Source organism: Watersipora subatra, chromosome 2 (genome assembly GCF_963576615.1).
Source record: "Watersipora subatra chromosome 2, tzWatSuba1.1, whole genome shotgun sequence".
NCBI lineage: Eukaryota > Metazoa > Bryozoa > Gymnolaemata > Cheilostomatida > Watersiporidae > Watersipora > Watersipora subatra.
The window spans coordinates 46,312,597-46,336,039 of NC_088709.1; the positions used below are offsets into that span (position 1 = coordinate 46,312,597).

Sequence of the window (23,443 nt, forward strand, 5' to 3'; positions counted from 1 at the left end):
TCAATAAAAAGTACTTTTTAAAAAATACAATAAAATTGATACTACATATGTGCAACAAAAGACGCATATAGAATGTGATAATAGTAGAAATAGTGTTATATAAATTCAGGCAACACATTGGATTTCATTGATTGATACATGCAAAATAAGCCGTCAAGTAGCTTCGTGAAATGTATGCGCGCAACTTTGATTTGCCGCGATGAAATAGAATTGAATCATCCTCCCAAAATCCTGTAGACTATTATTAGCGAATCCAGTTTCGCCATATGAACACTAATAGGAGCTGGCGGCATTAAGTCTTGCAATTTTTAATTTTAAGTGTCCTGTACAAGTACGTACATTTGTACGTACGTACATACATGCTACACAAATAACAATAAAGTTAACACGCATAGTCTATATTTCTGGTTCTTAGCGAATTCCGCAAGCTTGCGAATGCGTTGAATATAATGTCATCTGTCGATCTATTTGGTGGTGCTTTAACTGCAAAATTGCCCGAACCACGTGTTGATGTGAGGTAATTTAAACAATTATTATAAAAGTTGTAGTATTTTGTATTGTGTTATGTATCAAACATACATCTGCTAAGATTGTCAAATTACACAACATCCCTTTATTTGTTCATTTAATGGTTCTTTTGTTTTCTTGAGGAAATTTATATACAATGTACTTATGCGCATGCATTACTTTTGCGATTTGTTTTTATATTCTGCCGTATATAAATTTGTAATAAATATTACATACGTAGTTTATAGTAGATAAGAACACGTGTACAGTCATACTTCTATGGCGCCTTACAGTGCCTCGCGTTGCGTGTTCGCAACTCGAGTTGATCAACTCGAGTTGCACAACTCGAGTTGTGAACGCGCAACACGACTTTTCAAAAGTAAGGTGCAATATATTGGTATTACGGTAGAATAACCGTAGATCTGGTTATATTAACTAGTATATCAATAGGCACCCGTTAGCTAATAGAAATTAAACTATTAGTCTGGTGGCCACAGGGCATTATCGTGTCAACAGGTGGCAGAAGATGGGGTCTATGGTAACTTGACACTTTTAACATGTTTCTAATTTATTCATTACTAATTTAGTTTCCTACCGCTATTTTAGTTGATAAGCTAAGAGTAATTTGCCATTAAATGGTGAGTAGTTATACAAAAATAAATTTTTTCTTACGCCGTGTGCAGTCAGTCGGACCAGCTAATCAGAGCCGTAGACCAACATTTACCTCATGTTGTAGTACGGGGGTAATAAATTACCCCGATATCAATTAGGTTTGTTGTCAGTTTCCTGTCTCATCAAGCGACCGCCGGCGTTTGGAGTAATGATCGAAAACTTTAATTTACTAATTATACCGATTTCCAAAGCTAGCTGTCATGGATTACATAATTCAATATAATCAACTACTACATTATATTAGATAAAAGGTTGTTCAACGCACTAACACGTTCAACACTGCATCTTTATGGCAAGTCTGATTCTACATGTGAAGCCGACGCCAGATACAGGTTGTTCTCATCAAGGACATCTTATGAAAAAAACCTTCCACCAAGAGGGTTCTCTCCGTCGGCATTTAATGAGGGTCAATTACTAAGCAGCAATACAGCAGTGGAAAATTCAACCATTAATGGTGCCCCCAGATCCCACAAACCATGTCTGGAGTAAAGATGATGATGAGATTTCTGGGCAATGCTTTCCTGATGAGCAAAGAGCTATTCCTAGGCAGCTTGTCCAATGGACCAGTTGCTCATGCAAAAAAAAGAGTTTGCAAGTCTATGCGGCTGTGTAGAGTGCAGTAATGAAATGACTGACGAGATTGAGGATGGTAATCAATTAGACAGTGATGATGAGCTTTAAGATTATAATTATGTAATAGTTTTATTAAATACTTTGCAATATGCTTTCTAGAAACAATTAACAGTTTTTGATGTATCATGATAAACAGACTATGTACTTTGGTAAACATGCTATATAATAATCATACTAGTCTTCATAGTCTTCATACTAGTCATCATAAGTACTAAGATACCCATACAAAGACATGATATTAATTAATCATCCAGAAAGTTGGTTGTCATCGAACATACTGCACCACACATTCCATCATACTGGTTACATTCAAAATTTCAACCATACATGGTTTCAAAATACTGCATAGTTTTAACATGCTACCAGTACAATAAATCTAAAGCTAAGCCAGAAATTTCGCATATTGATGTCAGTTAAATAAAAAAGAATTTTAATAATAATAATTTTATTTAAAAGATTAAGTTTACATTAGATTTGTTAGTTAGTCTGCGTCACAACCAGTGTACCAAATGAGGTATACAGTATAGCCTGTCAATCAGTAGTTGTACAGGTATCAATGTAACGAGTATGAAGAGGGTTTCTGGCAGATCAGTGGCTAAGGTGATGGCGAGAAATGTTTGTCATATCAAGTCCCTGGCGGCCGACTACAATGTAAAGAATCGCATCCATTACAGACAATGAGTTCAAAATACAAAATGATCATATAGACATATAAGAGCTGACATACATTTATGGTGCAATATCTATCGATCATAACCTACCCGAAAAACGATCTATCAAAGCATGTAGCAATAAATTTAAAACTTGAAAATAGGAAGAGCTACAATACTGATTTGAACGTGTACGCAATGTGCATAGCCCTACATAAAAGTAATAGATGTACCCCCTTTAGCTTTAACCACAACAATAATTAGTTAACTCATACATCGCATACTTCTGTAAGGTAATAATTGATATGTGAGTGCTATAACAATACAATATAATACAATTGATTAAAATACAACAAAATATGTATTAATATATATAATATGACACAACATAATGCAACATATCAGTCCTATAGCACAATTCAAATCAGTTCAATACAACATAATACAGCTATTATAATACAATACAATAGAATATAGGGTAATAACACAATAATACAGTACTGATAAGTTCTGCGTGACACAATATAGTAACTTAAAACTAACCAAACCATCAGTTAAATAACAATCATACATTTGCATAAAGGTACTACACTTTGTGTTGATATTGGTTTGACGTTTCAAAGAGCAATACAGTCTCCAATTTTGTAAATAGGCGAGCTAAGTCTTAATAAAAATCAGCAGAGGCATTCTATATTACAAATAGTCCAGTATTACTGGTTTATTAAAAAAATACCCAATCTAGGTATTCTAGTATAAGTAAGTATAAGTAATATAAGTAGCTTATAATGTTATGTAGTGCTACCGTTTTAGCCTAAAAATTAAACAAATTGAGTTAAGCTATTGAGTGTATGAAACAGTGAGTGTCTGAAGACACAGCAACAATACCTACGACAGAGATTAGTTTATTGTATAGTTTGTAACCAATATGTAAAATCTGGACTGAGAAGTTTGACTTGAGAGTTTGATTCATTATAATCAACACCTATCACTCATTGATCCAACTGACTACAGTACACAGTGAAGGAAACGCAAGATTTTCAATAAAGCAATGCATTTAATCTTTGATTAATTATTCATAAATATTAAGCAAATGAGTTTGCTATCATCTCACCTTATTTTTTTCAGGGGTTTGAGATTCTTTGCAACTTGAGAAGCTCTTTGTTAATTCGAGTCACTAGCAATCTTCCTCAAGCATTCAGTGTGGCATTTACATACGACTAACACTGCGAGCTGCGATCTGACTGTTTGTAGATGGTGCTCTACATCTCATAAAAACTTTGGATTATCGCTTTTTTCCGTTAGTAAAACTTTGTTGACTTCTTAGCATGTAAAACTTGATTATAATGAATTATGTAACTAATAATAGCTAGCTGTGGTAATCAATTTAAATAGAAGAAACTAAATTTGCGCTACTACTAACCAACGTATACGGCAGTTTTTAACACGGAACAGCGGAAACAGACTAAGAGCACAAATGTTATCGGTGAATGCAAATACGCCCCGTATTAAACAAATGCATAGATTTATGTTTACCTAGCTGATTTGGCTAATTGCGCATGGCGCAAGGGAAATCTCATTTATGCATTTCTACCCATCTTTTAATGGCAAATAATCACTGCTTGACAAGAATAATTCCGGTAGGTATAATAAAAAAGTTAGGAGATGTTTTATTCTATCCATTAAATCTAAGATTCGTTATACCCCATTGTCGTGCCACCTTGGCAAAAAAACGACACAAAAATGCCCTGTGGCCACCAGACTATATGTATGTACTGTAAAACTAAAGCTAATAGCGAATTATTAGAATTATACTGTGCCGAGTTTGCAACTCGAGTTGTACAACTCGAGTTGCACAACTCGAGTTGTACAACTCGAGTTTGTAAATATAACTCGAGTTGTACAACTCGAGTTGCACAACTCGAGTTGTACAACTCGAGTTGCAAACTCGGCACAGTATAATTCTAATAATTCGCTATTAGCTCTAGTTTTACAGTACATACAGTTTAATTTCTATTAGCTAACGGGTGCCTATTGATGTACCCTTGTTAATATAACTAGATCTACGGTTATGCTACCGTAATACCGATATATTGCACCTTACTTTTGAAAAGTCGCGTTGCGTGTTCACAACTCGAGTTGTGCAACTCGAGTTGTACAACTCGAGTTGTGAACGCGCAAGGCGAGGCACTGTAAGGCGCCATATACTTCAACTTGCGAGCTTAATACGTTCTGGGACTGAGCTCGTATGTCAATTTACTCGCATGTTGGTGCAGTTTATTTATATATAGAACAATTAAATATATATTGATTGGTTTCCATACTATGAAACACACAAACAAAAACACATAAAAGAAGATATTGTAACAGAAAAACATGTTGATAATTGTCCTAACTTACCACATACTTTCAAAAAAACAAATAAAAATAATGCAAGAAAATATGATTAATTAAAATTTAAAATGAAATACATACACTAGCAGCTAAGGCTAACGTTTGCCAAAGAGGGAGAGAAAATTTATCTTTCATACCAGCATTTGACTTTGATAAATTTGGATTGTGATGGATGCACAGACTTAAAAGCAAACTTTTAATTTAAGCTTAACGTAAGTAAAATTTGTTTGTGACGAAATTAACTTGTTAAAAGGCGTTCATAGTTTTAAATTTCTTCTCCCAGCTTAGTTAACTTTTCCTTTGCTTTGCTCTCATGATCAGCCGGTCGTTTTAAGAGAAACTTATCTAAGGACGCTTGCCTTTGTCACCCTTTCAACATGTTGCGTAAAGGATGAACACAGGTGTCGTCAAAAAGAGTGAATTCACGACCACTAGCCAACATGTCCGAATGTCAATTTTTATAGTCATGATAGATATCGTCAGCCTTTTCACATCGTATTGTTTCAGTTGTGCTGTCGCCGGCTAATTGTTTGTCTTTTATCCAAAACATGAGCTGTGTCCTCATCTCGTCGTAAAGATCGCTATGCCGTTCGAAAACTGTGGTCAGTCCTTTTGCAGGCTTTATGCCCTTAATATTCTTCTGTTTGATAATTGTGCATATTGTGGATGTATATCTGTCATATTGGCGAGCCAGCTCAATCACGCGTACACTTCTCTTATATTTTTCAATAATTTCACGTTTAATATCATATCTTATCATTTGCTTTTTCTTTGCATTGCCCATCATTGTACCAGTTAACTTTTGGTCTATGCACAGTACTTTTAATTTACACAATTCTTTGCTGAAAAACACGATGCAAACGTATAACCTGAGCAGTTGAAAGATACAGAGTGATGCTGTTCTCATAAAACACCTCTGACATACTTGGCCACTGACTCGGGTGCTCGTATCTCAGACATTGCTTTTATGTTAGTTCTAAAACTTGTATCGTATGGCTCGTATTTCAGGTTTCTCGTATGTCGGGACACTCGTAAAATGAATTATGACTGTATATACATGTAGTATCAATCAATTTATTTTTGCATAAGTTATTCCGCATAATTGAAGTAAAATCAGGGCACCCCCGAACCAGGCCAAGCAGGAACTAATGTTTGGTTATAGTAGCTTAGGCCTGAGTGGAAGAGTGAGAGTGGATACATTCGATTAGTTAATTCAGGCACAAAACGAATGATTTGATGAGTTGACCGAAATATTGTATGCAAAACAACGTCAATTTCGTTGAAATAGATTAACAAACCTATTCTGGCAAAGGATTACCAAAGCGGTTCTTGCACCTGGTTGGCGGTCTGTGGACTCACCTGTTTTCTCTTAGTACGGTGGAGCATAAAGTCTTTTCAACTTAATATTTAGTTCGTTGGAATTGTGTCGAACTATGCAAAAGTACCTGCCAATACAACTCGGATTACACCTCATAAATCCATCCATTAGAGAAGATTTCAGCACAGATGGCAACAAGGCTCTGATGTATTCAATATGTTCTGCAAATCATGTTTTGCATTGTCTTCAACGATATTATTTTATTGTATAATTTTTACAAGCCAAACAATTTTTCGTCACAGCATAAATTTTTTATTAAATCATCCAAGTCATGGCCATTCACATAATTTCATCTCATATAATAGGACAAATTATTCTACTGCAGCAAATTCAAACAAAACATATTATGGTTTGTGCAGCACACATTCGTGTCTCTCTTTCCCATTTATGGCAGTTTCCAGACCGACACGACTGCTCCCCTAGTGAACAACATGAACATCCTGTAACAATAAAACAACTTTCATTCATATATACGTCGTTCTAACACGTATCTACAGAAAGCCTTAAATTTGAGAGTTAGATAGATTGCGAGTGTAATTTTCAAATTGAATAAATTTTTAACAAAAGCATAAATACGCAAAGCTAACAATTTGAAGATTTGTTTCTGAGAGTTAAAAATGAGCATTGATCAATTGATGTTCCTCACTTTCTACAAGTGAGAAATGAACATAAGTTTTAATCATAAATCAAATTTACTAGCTAAAAATGCCAAAAAATTTTTATAGCTAGATGAAATGATAAAAAGTTGTAAAACGATGATTCGTGATAGCAAAAAGTTATAATTTTACTTATTAGTACATGTATTCATGAGTATTAAAATTATTACCATTTTTTTAGAATACATGAGAAGAATACTCATCGTTAAAGATAAATTTACCTCCATTCTCCCATCTTTCTCTGCAGCATGACGCGGTTGACGCTCGTCAGCTCTAACCATAATCGGTCTGCCCCGATCTTTATTCACCTGACGCTCAGAAAACGTTGAGTCACCTTCGCATTGTTACAATTCTGTTGTTCGTCAATAAAACGTGTTGGTGCAGTAATTCAGTAAATTAACGATGTCAATTAAATATCGATGTCGATGCACGTTGCTAGTAGAATCTACTACTAGTCAACGCACGTGACTAACTAGTAATAGAGTGGGATCCCTAATAGCCTGAACCTTCAAAATCACAGACAACCCGTTTTACGAGTGATAATATTTAATATGACCTATATAAAAATTTCATGCTGAAGATTGGCTAATGAAATGATCTTATATTTATCGCTCGGGGACTCTTTTCACATGTATCATTCGTCATGTCACGAGTGAAGGACCCGCTGGAATGTGAGCTTTGTTAAAAGATGGCCTCGTTCAATTGCTTATATCTCTGGACAGGGTTAGTCTACAAAGACAAAAATGACATCAAATTGTAGCTGATGCTTTAGCCTTTTATTGGTCTTAATTTCACTAAATCGACCTTTTTGACGCAATCACATCTTTAATAGACATTTTTGATCACCTCTGTTTCAGTTAATTTAGACTCTTGGGACGACATCTCGCGTGGCCATTGAGCTCCTCTGTTTTGGGAAATCGGTGATAGTTATGGTTACCATTACGACTTCTATTTGAGCAACCTGGAGCATAGCAGCTACTAGGCACTGCAATATTAGACATAAAATACCCAACAATATTGCGGCAGCATTTCATTTACCAATCAATATGATTTATAATGTTATATCAATTAATTAAATTATCAATATTGCTACCAGTAGTATTTCAATTAGAAATTTTCGAATTAATATTTTGCATGTTGCATGCTTTTATAAACTATGAAGATGTATTACTTTATATGATTTATTGCTATTATAAACTATTTAATTTTAATATCATAGTCCTACATATATTTAAAGATGTGGTTACGTCAAATTTAAGTTGATTTTAAAAGAAAGTATTTTTCTTTGTCTATCAGTTGATATGTTATTTGTTAAGTTAGGCAATCTCATTGTCCAGATATTAAAGATTAATGAATGAAGATTAAAATCGAAAAAAATTCGATCGCAGTAAAAAACGCTCAGGCCAAAAAACATGCCCAGACTTGCCCAAAATGATGTAACGCCTGATACAACCTGTCTCTATTTCTCGTATTCACATCGGCTATTGCGATAAAAGTCTAGTCCTACGCAGCTCTATTGGCATATATTTCATCTTGTATTTGCTCATGTTGGCTAGAATAAAATTTTTAATCCAGCTACAGATACATTATTACCAATGTCTTAAAGGCCTCAAACAAGAAAAATTAAAAACTTGTCATATTAGCTTCTTCTAAATGCTGTGTAAACATCTTAGTACCGACTACCAATTCTACCGGTCTATGTTAATTCTGTCAAGCAAGCTATGTAAAATAAGGTCTTTGTATCAACACAGTTCCGTCGCTACCCACACTAACGATATACAGCCCCCCAAAAGCCCCGCCCACATTATGCCCGTCACCTTTCCTGGGGAGGGGCTGTATATTGCCCACACCGAAAACTAGTTTCTTACTACCGTAAGTAAAATAAGCAAACTTTGTCTTTGAAAAAAATATGTGGCAAAACCAACTACATCCCTAAAAGTCGTGTACATTGTATGTGTAGTCGACTGTCAATGTTATCGAGTCATTATTGGTATCAATGTGTAGAAAAAAATTCACTGCTCACATTTGATTAGTGGATTCAATTACTAAACAAATTACTAAACTGTCCATGCCGCTCTGGTTGCTCTTCATAAATCCATCTATCAGAAAAGATCTCAACACAGGTCTCAACGGGGCTATGATATATTCAATGTTCTGCAAATCATGTTTTGCATTATCTTCAACAATATTATTTTTACAAGCAAAAAAATTTTCATCTCGGCATAAAGCTTTTATTAAAAATATCCATCAAGTCGTGGACTCTCACATAGTTTCAGCTGATACAATAAGACAAATTCATCTACAGCAAACTCAAACAAAGCATCATGGTTTATGCATCACACATTCAAGTCTCTCTTTCCCATTTATGGCAGTTTCCACACTGACAAAGCTGCTTCGGCTGGTGGGACCACATAAACATCCTGTAATCAGTAAAACAAATGCAATAAATATATGTCATTCATAGATATGTCATTCTAACGCGTATCTACTGAAAGCTTTCAAATTGGGAGTTAGATAGATTGTGAGTGTAGTTTTAAAAATGAATAAATGTTTAACAAAAGCATAAGTATGCCAAGCCAATGATTCGAAGCTTTGGTTCTGGAAAATAAACATTTGCATTGATCAATCGATTTTCTTCACTTTCTACAAGTGAGAAGTGAACATCTAAAGTCAAATCATAAATCTAATTTACTAGATAAAACTGCCACAGAAAATTTGAAGCAAATATAGCTAGGTGAACCGATAAAAAATAATAAAACGATGATTAGTGATAGCAAGAAGTTATAATTTTATTAATTAGTACATGTATTAATGAGTACTAAAAATATTACCTTTAGTATATTCATCAATCTAAGCCATTGTATTGCTAGATGCTATGGATTAAAAACGAGCCGTCAAGAACTCACTGTACATACGTATCTCACACGCGCAGGAAATTACATTATAACCTCAAACAGGGAAATATAATCTGGATGTAAACTCAACAGTATGTCTATAGGAGACTCAAAGTAAAAGATAAATTTACCTACATTCTCCTATTTTTCTCCGTAGCACATTAACCACTTGATGCCCAGAAAACCCGGAGTCACCTTCGCAGTAACTTTACAATTCTGTTGTTCGTCAATAAAACGTGTCGATCGAGTAATCCATTAAAGTAACGATGTTAATTAATTTAGTAAATATCGATGTCCATGCGATTAAATAATAGAGTAAAATCCCTAAATTTGAGATCACAAACAACGCGTTTTACGAGTGATAACATTTATTACGACCTATATAAAAATTTCGTGCTGATGATTGGCTAATGAAACAACCTTATATTTATCGCTCGTGGACTCTTTTCAGATGTATCACTAGTTACGTCACGAATGAAGCACCCGCTGGAATGTGAGCTTTTTAAAAGATGGCCTCATTCAAACGCGTATATCTCTGGTCAGGATTGGTTTACAAAGACAAAAACGACATCAAGTTGTAGCTGATGTTTCAGCTTTTTATTGGTCTTAATTTCATTAAATCGACCTTTTTGACGCAACCACATCTTTAAGTTTAATATATATTAAGTTAATAATATAGTATAATACACATTTTACAATAAAATAAATATCATTAAATATAGTAAATGTCAATGTAATTAAATAAATTATTATAATTATTACATTGTGATTAGCACTAACTAATAAAATAAGACATGATAAAATATTATAATCTATATACAGTGAAACTCGGAGAACTCGCCCTCGGGTAGCTCGAACACATGGTAAACTCAAACAGATTTGTTTGGTTCGTTCCCACGCAGTGATAAATTGCTTTAGATAATTCGACCTCAACTTTGTTAACTCGAACAGTTTTTTGCCCACCGGCTACCAAGACAGTTGTTATCGCTTTAGAATATCACTTTATTCCAAGCCATAGAGATAAGCATCAACTTTTAGTAGTTCTTAGGCGTCATTATTACCACTATCGGCAAAATGTTTTCGTTAACGACTTTTCTAAGGGTTTGCGAAGAAATCAAATTTTCCCAAACATCCATTTGGGGATAGCCTTTCGAAAGCAAGGAGAAACGAGGTAACCTTCAGATACACTTAAAGAATAATCGGCAAAATCGGTTTTAGGTAAAACGCTCAAAAGAAAAGTATATCTTTTTTTCTTAGCATTTCAACCGCGATCAGGTTTTGCCTATTTTAATCTGAAAACATCCTGGCAGTCACATCACCTAAAACAAACAAACAAATCTCAAATAATAGGAAAATATTTATACTTTCTGATATAAATTGTTAAAACATTACACGAGCGGCCCCTTAACTTGCAACAAGCAATCAATGCTTTTGATTTATATATAGCTTGTATATGTACTGATAAATACATGCACTTGTGACAGTGGTCTCATAACTTGAACGCTCTGATAACTCGAACACTTTCTCTCGGTCCCGTGAAGGTCGAGTTAGCCGAGTTTCATTGTATATATTTCTCAAAGTATGTTTGTGGATATGTTGGTACGCATTCTGGCTATAGATCCCAAAACCTTGAATAAAGATTCCATACCGAAGAAGATTCGATCTCGAACTCTGCCGTGCACCAGTTGGACGCCCTACCCACTAGACCACAGAAATTGAATTGCTAGGTTGTCAATATAAGTCATTATATGAGAGCAAATACCTAACGGCTTTGCGTACGACGTGGGTCATAGCATAACGTCACAAGAAGCTGTTAGCTCACATTATTAAATGTACTGGCTAATAGCACGAAGGCTAATAGCGAGTAGCTCTCTCTACTTATCATTTTTTATAAGACAAATCACTTTTCTCATAATATGTACAGTAGTTTGAAAGTTAGAATGGCAAATGTTGTTATGTTAAATACAGATCAATTTTCTGTCCAGAGACTTCTATTACCCGGGCAATGCCGGGTTGCACAGCTAGTAGTTGTATATTTATCACTTATGTATTGTATGTAGTACCAATGATATAAACACCCACAAGAATAGGTGACGGCTATCATATGGGCGGGGTTTAATGATCGAGCTCTGTTAGGATTGTGCTAGCCTAGGTTTCAGGGCTAACACAGTTCTCGCGGGGCAGTTGCATTGCCCTGTTAGGTTTTTGAAAACACAATTCGCTGTTATCGTGTCATTAGCTCATTCAGTCAGTAGACCCCTGTGGTTCACAATAGCGGGCCTTGAATTTCTACAGTGTAGGGATAATAATACCTAAACAAAAAAATGGATCCATGGAAAATAAAACATTTCCAATTACCTATTTTTCTCAATTTTGAAATTTTTAGGAGTCGTAGTTATATACTTTAAGTTAAATATAATTTATCCGAAATCACCCGAACAATGTCCTTTGTTCTGTTTTTTTTATTAATATTTTGCCACCTCTAATATAAAATGACACAGTCTTTCATCGTTGTCATATTGTTTGACCCGGTCAATAAGATGGGACAGCAGGCAAAGCGGTGCAGTGTAGTTTTCATACTCTAAATCTAAAAGCAAATTTAGACTATCTCACAATGGCGACTATTAATATCATGAATGCTTGTGAATGACAACTAACTGATCATAACGGTGACAATATTGGGCAATTATATTTATTTGACAACAAAATGAAACCAACAGATCAGTAAAATAACCACTTATTCATAATATTTGTAAGTTTACAAGGGGTTTTATTCAACATATATTTCTTTGTTCGAATGCCGTGTTTGGGTTCATCTCAACAGAGCTCGATCATTAAACCCTGCTCACGTGATGCTCATTGACTATCCCTGTGGGGGTTTTTATATGATTGGTAGTAGGCCTACGCAGTAGTATTGTTAATTGTACGTAATATTATATAACAATATAGATAAACTATGATAACGGTATAAAATTATGTGTAATTTAAAATTTGTAATAAGTCAATAAATATATTTATCTAATTATATAATACATAAATATATATAAATAATTTTTATTTCATGATATAGTTTTAAAAATATATCGCCTGCTACTCACTCAGTCATTGGTAACTTTCCCTCTATATTTTGAACTATTCTGTTTAATTCTGGAATGACAAACTACAAATTTGAACTTGAAGTATAATGAAAATGGTACATGAGATGAGCAGAAATGTTAATTTGAGTTCAGAATTCAGAAATAACTAGAATAATGTTGGTTACGCCAGCATGCGAACATGTAACAACCATGCAGTTAATCCAGCAGTCAACGATAGCCAATTTAATGACAATGTACATTTGGATTTTCAATTACGGCATTAGGCATAAGATTTACTTGCTATATTGACTATTGTACTTTCAATAGACTCCACGTGTATTGAATTTTTGCTCAATATATCTCAAATTATGGCTAGCCTGTGAGTAGCATAGTTGGTTAGAAAAAACAATTTCAATGCCATGGTGAACGCAATAAAATACGCCGTTTTTTACCACCATTTCTAGGAGCTCAGTGCAAATGCCTTGGACCGAGTTGCATCCCCTCTCACTTTTCCACTCAGGCTTAGGCACCTCCAATTTAACTATACTTCCGTCACTGCCAGCGTAAAAGCCGTTAATACAGACTCGCTATCACACAGCCAATAGCAGACTGTATATATACCAGTGCAATTCCAGCAAAATAGCCGATAATACAGACTATATGTTACAGCCGATAGCAGATTGTATATATAACAATGCAACTCCAATAAGAGCCGATAATACAGACTATATATTACAGCCGATAGCAGACTGTATATATAACAATGCAACTCCAATAAGAGCCGATAAATCACTCTATAACAGCCGATAGCAGACTGTGTATATAACAATGCAACTCCAATAAGAGCCGATAAATCACTCTATAACAGCCGATAGCAGACTGTGTATAAACTAGCACACTTTTTAAGCCAAGCTGTCTAAGTTACAAAAGAAGATGTGTTGAACTTAAATAAATTTATTGTGATATCATAGTATGCCTCACCATACTAGCCAAGTTTTGACTGCTCCTCAAATGCAAAAACAACTGTTTATATAAGCGAGCAGAAGCAAACACAACATGATTGGTGGTTACGAATAGTTTAAATTTGTAGGTCAAAATGGCATTTACTTTTCAAAAAAACAAACGCTATTTACAAGTAAATGCAGAATATAAAAATGTTGCTTTATTTTTATAACACATTAATTACTATGGGAAAAGAGTTGATAATAAAACAAGGAACCAACGAATACTCTTTCTTGAAGTTCAGAGGATTTTCTTCTTGTAAGTCCAAGGTAGCGGGTGCCTCATAGTTCTTTTAGCGGGTGTATTTTAGCTTGCATTTATTTCATTCTTTGTTAGCCGTTGGAACACATCATAATTTGAATTCTTTAGTTAGACAAATAAGCTCCTATTGACTCGATAGTGTAGTTCTAGCCTTTGCTCCGATCCTTTCTTCGGCCCTTCTCAGTGTCACCATCATTTAATGAGGAGTTGTTCCTTCGCTTCAGTGGTGGAAAGTCTTTTTTGTAAATTTTACGCAAGTTTGCTACATAACTTAGTTAAAGTCATCCTCTTATGTAAATGTTCTTTTAATTTTTTACACAATTAATCTCAAACTAAACATGATTGGTTCACTGCTATCTTATATTTATATATATATTTCGTAAAAGGTCCTGTCAATATCATCAAATAGTCGGTCATCTTTTTAAGGTCAACTTCTATGCCAGAAGTTCTTCTTCCATATATAGCGTTCGCTCACCTTGTCTACTTGTCAGTTCAGCATGTCTCCCTGCATTGGATATCTGAACGCTTTTTACACTATGGTCTACTGTGCGTAGTCATTCGACAATGGACTTTTTCGGAACCATCACTCATTTTACCGATTATTTTGCTGGAATTTCTTTCTGCATTTCTCGGATGTGTGTGTGTGCGTGCGCGCGTGCGTTTTATTTCATCAATTAGTAGGAATATGACACTAGGCTAAAAGTAAATGTAGTTACAATAACTATTAAATGCAAAAAATGAATGAAAGTGTAATTCCTACATATTAAGGTATGATGAGTAAAATGCTTTGAAATTTGTTGGAGTTATAATTTTTTATTTCATTCTAAATTTAGAGATATTTTTTATTTTGTAACTATATTTAGCATATTTGTTGCATAAAAGCTCATTGCATTTATTGACATGGTTATCACAGTTTGCAGCCGAACTTGGTTTTTTATGTGCAATAGAAAATGATTTATGAGCGTCGATCCATTGTAAGCCGTGTTGAGACAACCGCTAGGATGCTATCAAATCATATGCTATAAATCTGCAAATTTATAAAATATACATTAATAATCTACCAAATTCTACAAATACATATTCAAGAACAAGTAACATAAACAAATCATACTTATAATACATGCAGAACCAAAAATATCATTTTTTTAGCAAAAACATTTGCATCGTTTTCTCGACAAGTTGTGCTCTGATTATTGCTATTGTTGGAACAAACATCTTCTAGCTGTTCAATCCTCAACTCCTGACCTCAACTCATTTTCTACACTACTCAACTAGTCAACTTTTACGTCTTGCATTTTGTTGCACTAATAGTTGTAAACTCTGTAGTCGGATGGGTACTAAGCACAACTTTTAGCCTTAAACTAGTCGTTCATATACCATCATTAATGGAAACCATTTTTCACATACATCAAAGTATCAAGACTGCGTTGAACAAGGAGCTACTATTAGCCTAATACAGTGATCAATTATTTCGTTGGTGTTGCTTTCAAAGTTTTACCGAAAAAACGAAAAGCTTTGAAATTGAAAAATGGATTTCGATAAGAACAGAAACAATGAAGGAATTAGTTGTTGTTAATGTAACCTAGTCATTATTATTATTATTAATTGTTGTTAATGTAACCTAATCATTATTATTAATTGTTGTTCATGTAACCTAGTCATTATTAGTACATTTTTGTTGGCACTTTTTTACTGATCACTTGCTTTTATGGGTTCGTAAAAATTAAAGAATATCAAACTGACGTTCAAATAATTCGAGTAGAGTTCAAGTAGAGGTTTTAATGTAGGCTAGCTTTTAACTGACGGAAAAATAACTAATGGCTGCTAACAGAACTTTAGCTTGTAATGACACACTGATTGACATTTTTGATATGGAAGCATCCAACTTTGACAAAGCTAAAAAGCTTCTTATTCTCAGCAACAAGATCTTTACGCTAAACTGTTTGTTTTTCTTGTCGTAACAAATTTATACACAATTCATCAGATTTCATGTTCTGCAATCATTATGTTTCTTCGGTTACCTCTATAACATCACTTCTTTGAGACAGAGTAAAAACATTTTACTCTTGATTTCTGTTTTGTATTGTGTTGTGCGCTTTTAGAGTTTCAGTATGATATACAGTTCAAAAGGAATTATGCTGTTTTAAACGCTTTCACAGTTTGTGGAAAGTTGCTAATATGGTCGAGGATCAGATAACTCACTTGTAGAGAAGACCGGGGCAGGTTGAGCGCTGTTTTGATAAAGTCCTGATAAATTCACATTCAGTGGATCAAACGACTTCAAAATTGGGGAAAAGATGCAGAGTATATGTGCCTAGCCACCATTGAAGTCATAGATGTTAAGGATCAACTGACACCAAACCGTGATAAAAAAGGTGGCCTGAAAAAATCGGGGCTGATTGATCGCACAAGGGGTTGGTTGAGCATTAGTGGGGGACAGGTTGATCATACATGGGGCACGTGAGCAAAACTTGAATTTGAGCTGTATTGAAATACTCACAACCAAATTTATGTTTTTCATGCATGTTAATGAATCTTAGTCATATAACTGCACATTTTCATGAGAACACACGATATCAAAGTAACATAAAAAGTTAGTAGCCAAGTAAGCAAGAGCCACACACTCAGTAACAAAAAAACTGAATGTAAAATGATGAAATTACGCCACCAATAAAATTACACAAAAAGTCACCAAGAAGTACCTTCCCTGCGGTTTTCAGAAAAGTGAGCAATTAGCGGAACTGAAGTCTTCTTTCTACGTAACAAGTTGAATTTCAAACTAACAAAAACTTTTATGCAACATCTATGTAACTATTGGTAACAGTGTACATAAAACATTGAGATGCACGAGAGTTAAAAACTTGTGATGTTTGTTATAGGTTGGCATGCAACAAAATTCACATTACAGTTAGTTGGTATCAAAAGGTTCACTATGTGTTCTCTGCTGTGTTATAGGTGCAAAATATTTGAAAATATGATTACAAACTCTCAAAAACTAACAGTTAATCGCAGCCATCACGAAAACGCTGTAGGTTGGAATCCCTTTCCAAAACCGCTCATATGGGACATAGTTGAACACGATGTGCTTCTGTTTACACTTTCATGCAACCCCATTCATCGAAATATTTTCACAAATATACTTCACGCATTAAATAAAACCATGTCTATTATCCGTACGCATATATTTCATCATCATCATTGTAATGCTGTCGGTTTGAGCACTGATATCTCAAAACCTAGCCTAAAAATTAACTTAATTTGTTAACCTTAGCTCGAAGGACTGCAAATCATCCTCCGCTTAACATGAAGAGCCTGTTGGTCACCTATGATAATCTAAACATGCTGCAAAAATTGTTCGCCTTATTCGGCAGGAAGTATGAGTCCCATGATCAGAATATGACTAGATGATTAGACCAAGCTGAAACGAAACTGTAAATTAGCGAGCATCGATATTTAATAAGGGCTTTCTGATAAAACCTGAAGTGTTTGCCATAAACTAGTGCTACAAAACATTTTATTTTGAGCCTTTTATTGGCGTTTCAATTCATGTGTTAAAACAAAAACCACGTTGAGTACGTTGTCTAAATAAAGGGATTCCAAACTACAGCGTCTTCATGATGGCTGCGATTAACTGTTCGTTTTTGTGCTTGTAATCATATTTCCACATATTTTGCACCTACAACACAGCAGAATAAGACATGGTGAATCTTTTGATACCAAATAGCTGTAATGTGAACTTTGTTGCAAGTCAACCTTCTATGACGGGTACCCCTGTTTTTTGCAAGTTAGTAAGCAGATAAACTATAAGAATTCTGCGTGTCCGTGAAATAACTTTGTGTAACAAAACGATGACTGTCATTTATGGATAGTTTAGTTGGCATCAACATCTTCAAGGAATTTTACAAAATGATCACCTACAATTGGTTGTGGGAGAACTCTCATAACTTCAGAGCCACCAACCGAATCTTCTTCAGTTGTAGAATATTTGCTGGGGGAAGGATATTTACTCTGAAATATTCCCCAGAATATTTCAGAGTAAATATTCTGGGGAATATTTACTCTCTTCAGGAAGCTTACAAACATCTCCATCACCTATCATAGCCACTACCGATACATATTTCTTGTATTAGTTTCGTGTTTTACCGTATACACATGTTTTACTGTTTGACCAACACATAGTCACCAACTCTTACGTAGGAATTTGAGTAACATCAGCCTCCTCATCTGATAGGTCAGGAGACTATTTCTGGTTCTGTATCTGATGACTCAGAAGCTTTTGGTTTCTTGCTTTTCTTCCCTTTCTTCTTCTCAGCTGGGCGACTGGCTGGTCGAGCCCCCCCCCCCCCCTGTGTGCTGTCTCAACCTGTTGATGTAGCTTTCTCGGAGTGTCAGTCCATAAGAGTTTTCAACCTCTCTTACTTTTCCTGTTTTTAAGGGGCCAGCTTTGGGCACTGGATATAGATCTGAAAAAAAACATATGTATTGTTTTTATCTGCTCCGGTTTATCTCTTTATGCCCTAGAGGGGTAGCCTGGACTTCTGAAGTGGACTCCAGGGTATTACAAAATTAGATGTTGAGGCGACGGGTGTAGGCCTGTTTGCAAGATTAAGTGTTGACTCTGAGTTTATGTTGTGAACTCATGCCACTGGTTGCACGTCAGCTGACATCAGTTGTATAGATTCACTGCTTCTGATGCCCAACAGTTCATTGCTGCTACGAGGATAGATTAGTACCATAAACTTACATGTTTTGAGTCATATGTGATATTTGGCAAAGTAGTTTTGAAGTCACTAAAAATAAAGAACGGTAAAGTTGCTAGATAAATTAGCGCATGGCACATTGTCAGTCAGTTGGGTATAACCTGGTTTTATCTACTTGCGTTTCCAGTGACCTGCGTGAGATTCCAGATAATCAGGAAGTGTTTGCTCATACATGTACTGACCAGAGTATCATTATTGAAGTGATGGAGTATGAGGAATCGGAAGATGATGATCAGGCACTCAGGTTGGAGTCTTTTCCTATGTTACTTTTATCCTCTCTCGTCGTTCTCTTTCCCCATGCCCTCACCTCACTGTTTTTCCTCACTCTTTATATTTCTCTCTCTCGTTATCTTTTTTCGTTTTCTCTTGTCATCCTCTCTTCTCTCTCTTGACCTCTTTTTCTCCTCACCCTCATTCCCTGTTCTCTGTCTTCGCCCTCCAGTCTCCCATCGTTTCGTTTTCCTTTGTTCTATCTTCTTACTCTCTCTATCTTCAGTCTCTCTTATCTTTTTACACATTCACTTATTTTCTTCCGTTTGTTTTCTGTATGGGTTTGGTTTTTAGTTAGTAGGTATGCCTCCTTCATATTTGTAATTTTTTTGCGTATTTCCACTCTTAAATAGTCAATTCCCAATTATGTTGGTGTTAGCCGTAATGATATTGATGTTTTGATTGTGTTTTCTCATACACCTTTTCAATTAACTTATTTTGAAATGCTAGCTTGAACATACTAGTGTATATTTAGGTTGCTATGACTCCAGCTACCCATTTCAAACATGTCTTTCAGTGTGTTTGTTAGACACTAATTTACTGGCTGTGCTGAGAATGTACATTACTTACTATTTCTTTCACCCTCCTTTAGGATATACTTCAAAGATTTAGTCGACACAAATAATGCAGATTTGGATGTCAATAGTCTCTGTAACCAGCCTCTGGAGTTGTCTTCTTTATCTGCCTCTTGGTATGTGCTGCAATTTATGCCTCAGCTTAATAAAGATCTTTTTTTCTTAAAATTTCACAATTTTTAAAAACATTTGAATTTTTTGACGTATCCGACATCCTCAGCCTATTTACAACTGAACTTTGATATATTTACTGTTGGGGCACGGACGATGCTGTGGTCACTAAATAAAGATTTGAACCACATTAGCCTTCAAAGACACAACAATTAGGCGAATCATTTTCATGATAGGCTTGTTTATGTATAGCAAGAAGGATGTTTTTGGTCAATCTATGTATAATTGGGTGCATTAAAAATGGAAACCTCTGACAATATTTATTTAGGAAGCTCAAACCTGTAATCTGGGAAAAAGCAATGGAGATCAATTTTCGCAAGGTCATTTTTTAATTAGTTGAGTTGTTCGTCATCTACAATGTATATAATTAAAAACCATAATTAGCATTTGTCAGTTATCTAGGCTACTGCTCGCGCAACTGTGCCAAATGATTAAAAAAATTTATCAAGGGACTTGTTTCCAATTAAAATTAAGCTATTTTTTCCCTAATCATTTTCACAAAATTTGTAAACTGCTACTATCAAGTCTCATTTACAGCATTGAGGTCAAACTACCCAGAAAGCCAAAGTTCAGCATCTTCCATGATGTTTATCCCATATTTTCTGTCCAAAACAATCGATAGACTACTGATTAGGCTATGATTTCAGTGAGCCTCCGGGATTGCTCTATGATTAACTTTATGCTAGGTACATAATTGTGACATCACAAGTGTATATGATGAGTGTACATAATTGGACAGTTATAAGGTCATAATATATTATAGTATATTATATTATCATAGTATATTATAGTATATTATATTATCATATTATATTTTAGTATATCATAAAATATTATATTATTATTATAGTATATTATAGCGTATTGTTGTATTATAGTATATTTTTTTATCATAGTATATTTGGAAGATTTATTAAGGAAGAGTAGGTAGCCATTTTTTCTGAAAAGCTTTTGTTACAAGCTTGCCCATCTATTTGATGAAGTGCATAGGCTGAGTGCAAATGAGTTACCGATTTTGTAGTTGTAAGAGTTGTCGGCTCATGAAAGGCATACAGTCAGTGAGCAAGTTCAAGGACACTGCCAGAAACACAGTAGAAGTTCATATGGCCCTTCTTAGGCTCCCCCAGTTTACATCTGATATTCTCCTTACCTTCAATAATCCTCTTCATATCAGGTATGTCTAGTTAGCTTTTGTTCTTAAATCTAGGCGTGCTCTTTACATCAAAACTTGTAGAAGCCCTAGTCCCACCCCAATCTACTTATCATGTCTTATATACGTTGTACACAATTAAATAGAATTACGAGGAACAATTATTGAATCTGATCAATATGAAATTAGCTATGAAGCTTACATCAGACTTATTCGGCTAATTAAACAGTTCTCATTTGTAATCTTATATTGCTGCCAGAAAACACTGTTAACGAATTGCTACTACACTAAAACTACACTAATTGCTGTTCATAAAAACTGATATAAATTGTGGTTTTATTAGACAATGAAGCATTTGTCTCTATTGAGGCAGTCAGTATATCATTTATCTGTAAGTTTAACAATAATAAATTAATAATAATATATCATGTTATTTAATAAAATAGAATATATTAATAATTATTAATAATAGATAATATATTTTGTTGAGTAAAGATGAATGTAAATGGACTGTTTATGTGGTATATATACAATTTTGAAAAATAGTATTTCAATGGTATTACTTGTTAGTTGATTTGCATGTACTCATCGTATATATCCCTCACCTTTGCAATCCATCTGTCTGTGTGTCTCCTGATGTTTACAGTGCAGAGAGCAGCAGCAGCGATGCCAATACTTCTACTAGCGAGTCTGCCTGGACAGAGGATCACTTTCTACAGACTGTCAAGTCCCTCACTATTGTAAATAATGGCTTGTTTGGTTGATTTTCATATACTGGATCTCTATTCTCTATATTCCAATATTCTTTCGGTGTTATAAATAAATCAGGTGTTGTGAAAATGCATTTCTACGAAAATAGATGTATGTATCTATGCTGATGTAATAGCACACAAGTGCATTAATACACTAATGTATTAGCACATAAGTGCATTAATACACTGATGCAATAGCACATAGTGCATTAATACACTAATACAATAGGACACAAGTGCATCGATACACTAATGCAATAGCACACAGTACATAAATACACTAATGTAATAGCACACAGAGCATTAATACACTAATTCAGTAGCACACCAGACCATTAATACACTAATGCAATAGCACACCAGAGCATTAATACACTAACGCAATAGCACACCAGAGCATTAAAACACTAATGCAATAGCACACCAGGGCACTAATACGCTAATGCAATAGCACACCAGAGCATTGATACACTAATGCAATAGCACACAAGTGCATTAATACACTAATGCAATAGCACAAGTGCATTAATGCACTAATGCAATATCACAGTGCATTAATACACTAATAATTAATAATGCATTAATACACTAATGTAATAACACACAGTGCATTAATACACTAGTGCAATAGCACACTAGTGCATTGATGCACTAATGAAATAGTACACAAGGAGATTGATACACTAATGAAATAGCAAAAAATTGTAATAATATACTAATTCATTAGCTAATTATTGCATTATCAAACTAGAGAATTAGTGCATTCGCATATTAGTATTTAGCTCACTAATGTAATAGGCATGTAATGCATCAGTTCAATAAAGCATTAATGCACCAACACACTAATATATTAGTGCGTTAATTAGTTAGTTCACTAGCATGATATACTTATCCAGTAATTGATAGACTAATAGCTGCAATATGTAGAACATAAACAGCGGTATTAGCCATATTAAGAACACAGCAATGATGTGTGTTGACTATAATTTATCATTTGCACAGTGATGTTCATGAAATACCCAGGCAGTTGTTCAGTCATTTGGAATATTAATTATTAAGGAATAAAGTATCAAGGAAACAGAAATAACACTCACTTTAAAATGATGAGAGTGTCTGGTGATGAAAAGAAATAGGGTTAGTATTTATCTACAGCTTTTTATTGCCATTCGTAATCATCAACATAATGACTTGTTTTATTATATGCCAAAAAAATAGTTAAATATTCATAGTAATAAATATTAAATATTTAAAATATTCGCATTAAAATTAATAATTATTGTGTAAAATGTTCAGATGTAAGTGAATGCAATTATCTGTAGAGTCACAGTACTACAACAAGGTTAGTACAGCGGGAATTCAAACTGCGTAATGAGCTGCCATGGAGCCTATTTTACATGATAGGTGAAATGTAACATCCTCTGTTGCGCACAGCGTATCAACTCTTTTCACAGTCATAACCTTTTTTGGACATGCAGAGGTTTGAGTCCCGTTTGAGTATCCGGAGAGACCAATCATATTCCTCAGTGGGTGCTACCTCATGGGCTTCATCAGTTATATAATTCCTCTTGCTATTGTACACAAGGCTGTATCATGTGATCCAGCCTACCATAGCTACTGACAACATCGATGACGGCCATGTCACAG

At 34.7% G+C, this 23,443-nt stretch overlaps 1 protein-coding gene and 1 long non-coding RNA gene across 2 annotated transcripts; one reads left to right on the forward strand and one right to left on the reverse strand.

Annotated features, from left to right (window-relative positions):
• The first annotated feature begins 262 nt into the window (after positions 1-262).
• Positions 263-21,887, forward strand: LOC137387778 (ran guanine nucleotide release factor-like). The gene is made up of 5 exons (XM_068074292.1): positions 263-517; positions 19,009-19,125; positions 19,744-19,842; positions 20,919-21,071; positions 21,694-21,887. Exons 1-5 carry the CDS (start codon positions 450-452, stop codon positions 21,809-21,811), a joined length of 555 nt encoding a protein of 184 aa, XP_067930393.1. The 5' UTR covers positions 263-449; the 3' UTR covers positions 21,812-21,887.
• Positions 1,848-4,231, reverse strand: LOC137387640 (uncharacterized). Its single transcript, XR_010977929.1, has 2 exons — positions 3,574-4,231; positions 1,848-2,456 (listed from the first exon to the last, which is right to left on the reverse strand). It is a non-coding gene; the product is annotated as an uncharacterized lncRNA (long non-coding RNA).
• Positions 21,888-23,443: the final 1,556 nt, after the last annotated feature.

What these genes read in the sequence shown, in the direction of transcription:
- LOC137387778 (XM_068074292.1), top strand. Translation starts at nt 450, where the DNA reads ATGTCATCTGTCGATCTATTTGGTGGTGCTTTAACTGCAAAATTGCCC. An exon ending in TCTTCTTTATCTGCCTCTTG is followed by an intron (nt 19,843 to 20,918) that starts GTATGTGCTGCA and finishes CCGATTTTGTAG; the next exon opens with TTGTAAGAGTTGTCGGCTCA. An exon ending in AATAATCCTCTTCATATCAG is followed by an intron (nt 21,072 to 21,693) that starts GTATGTCTAGTT and finishes TGATGTTTACAG; the next exon opens with TGCAGAGAGCAGCAGCAGCG.